The 1,516-nt window shown below is 42.2% G+C and overlaps 1 protein-coding gene and 1 non-coding gene across 2 annotated transcripts in view; both read right to left on the bottom strand.

Annotated features, from left to right (window-relative positions):
• LOC106809260 (estradiol 17-beta-dehydrogenase 2-like) overlaps positions 1–1,108 on the bottom strand; it is a 7,452-nt gene extending 6,344 nt beyond the window's left edge. Inside the window, exon 1 of the mRNA XM_014812269.1 lies at positions 878–1,108. Coding sequence (XP_014667755.1) covers positions 878–1,076 — 199 coding nt within the window. The 5' untranslated portion in view covers positions 1,077–1,108. The remainder of the gene's footprint in view (positions 1–877) is intronic.
• On the bottom strand, positions 515–588 carry Trnai-aau. The gene has a single exon. It is a non-coding gene; the product is annotated as a tRNA-Ile (tRNA).
• Positions 1,109–1,516: the final 408 nt, after the last annotated feature.

Here is a 1,516-nt window from a genome sequence, read left to right as displayed (position 1 = left end):
AATATAAAGCTGGCTACGGGCCTGCTTCCCTATTATCTACTTCTGGTGTTATTAAACCTCTCGGAGCCAAAGAAAAAAGTAACCCCATTCACAAATATTGCACTTACAATTTCAACCTTAATCTCTGTGAATTTTGAGTCTATTGAAGCACGATTAGTCTAATTAATTAGCAAAAATGCAGGCGCGATATCGCTCATATAGGCTAATACACCGGCACGCGCGGCTATGACCGGTGAAACGAAACGTCACAAATTCTATTTTTATCCTCCAATCACAGGTCGGAGCATAGATTGGTGCAATTCCTCTGTTTAGACCAAAGATCGTATAGTGCTGGAGGCCTCCGTGTGAAATCATGCCCCCCACAACTGAGGACCTGTCTACTCCACTGTCTGTAATACATGCCATAATAGGTTTTAGTCCAGACAGACTTATCGAAACGAATTTAACCAAAGTAAAAGATCATAAAAAGCTGATAAATGTGAAATTAAAAAATGACGGAAATGATAGAAAAATTTGGCCAGTACGGGGATCGAACCCGCGACATTCGCGTTATTAGCACGACGCTCTAACCAGCTGAGCTAACCGGCCAGTCGATGAACTCGTTTCTATAATAAGCTGTTCTAGAAGATTCTTTGTAAATACCGGTCGGAGTATATCACCAGGCCGCCTATATGAACTTGAAGTGCAGTGTGGGATAGCTCTAGTACTATAGCCCGTAGCTCTACTATAGCCCACTTACATTAACTGCCGCTGCCAGCGGCAGTTAATGTAAGCGGGCTATAGTACTAGAGCTATACGCCACGTAGAACACGTAGTAGTACTAGAAGTAGTAGGCCTATATTATTATATATATATATAGTATTAGTAGTACATATACCTGTAATAAACACTGCCTTGCCAGTTGCGCTGACCTTCTCCTGGCTCCTAAGTTGGGACGAAAAAACGTACGGTATAACTACAGTTACTACACCCGTAACAAGCAGTCTTCCCAGGATCGTGCTGAGGGCGGCGGGCGCGAAATAGTCCGATAGAATGAAGACGGTGACGAACGCAACCAGGGATTTGTAGTCTACCATTGTGCTCGTCGTGCTCCTGCAAGGCCACTGGCCACGTAACTGTGGCCCCGTCACGTGCTCCTGAATGATCACGTGCTCTTCCCATATTCATTCATTCATAGATTATTAGATACTACCCCAAGGCCAAGGGTACCCTTGGGCTTATAGGCTACCCTTGGGGTAGTATCAAGAGTAGATAATATAACATTATTATATAATTTGTTGTATTATATATTGTATATATTGTTATAATTGTATTATAACATGTTATTATATAACATGTTATTATCTACTCTTGGTAGTATCTATGATTCATTTCAGCTAGGTACTGACTCACGGTGACTGGCATTACCCGCGTGTATTTGCTGATATTGAAAGTGATGAAATAAACTCTCTCTTATCTCTTATCTTAATTCTTCACCGTGCCATGCAGGTAGGCCAGGCACATCCTGATCTCTCCC

The sequence above is a fragment of the Priapulus caudatus genome, unplaced genomic scaffold, assembly GCF_000485595.1.
Source record: "Priapulus caudatus unplaced genomic scaffold, Priapulus_caudatus-5.0.1 Scaffold340, whole genome shotgun sequence".
NCBI lineage: Eukaryota > Metazoa > Priapulida > Priapulimorpha > Priapulimorphida > Priapulidae > Priapulus > Priapulus caudatus.
Note: the sequence above shows the minus strand (reverse complement) of the source record. Positions and strands in the feature narration are given on the sequence as shown.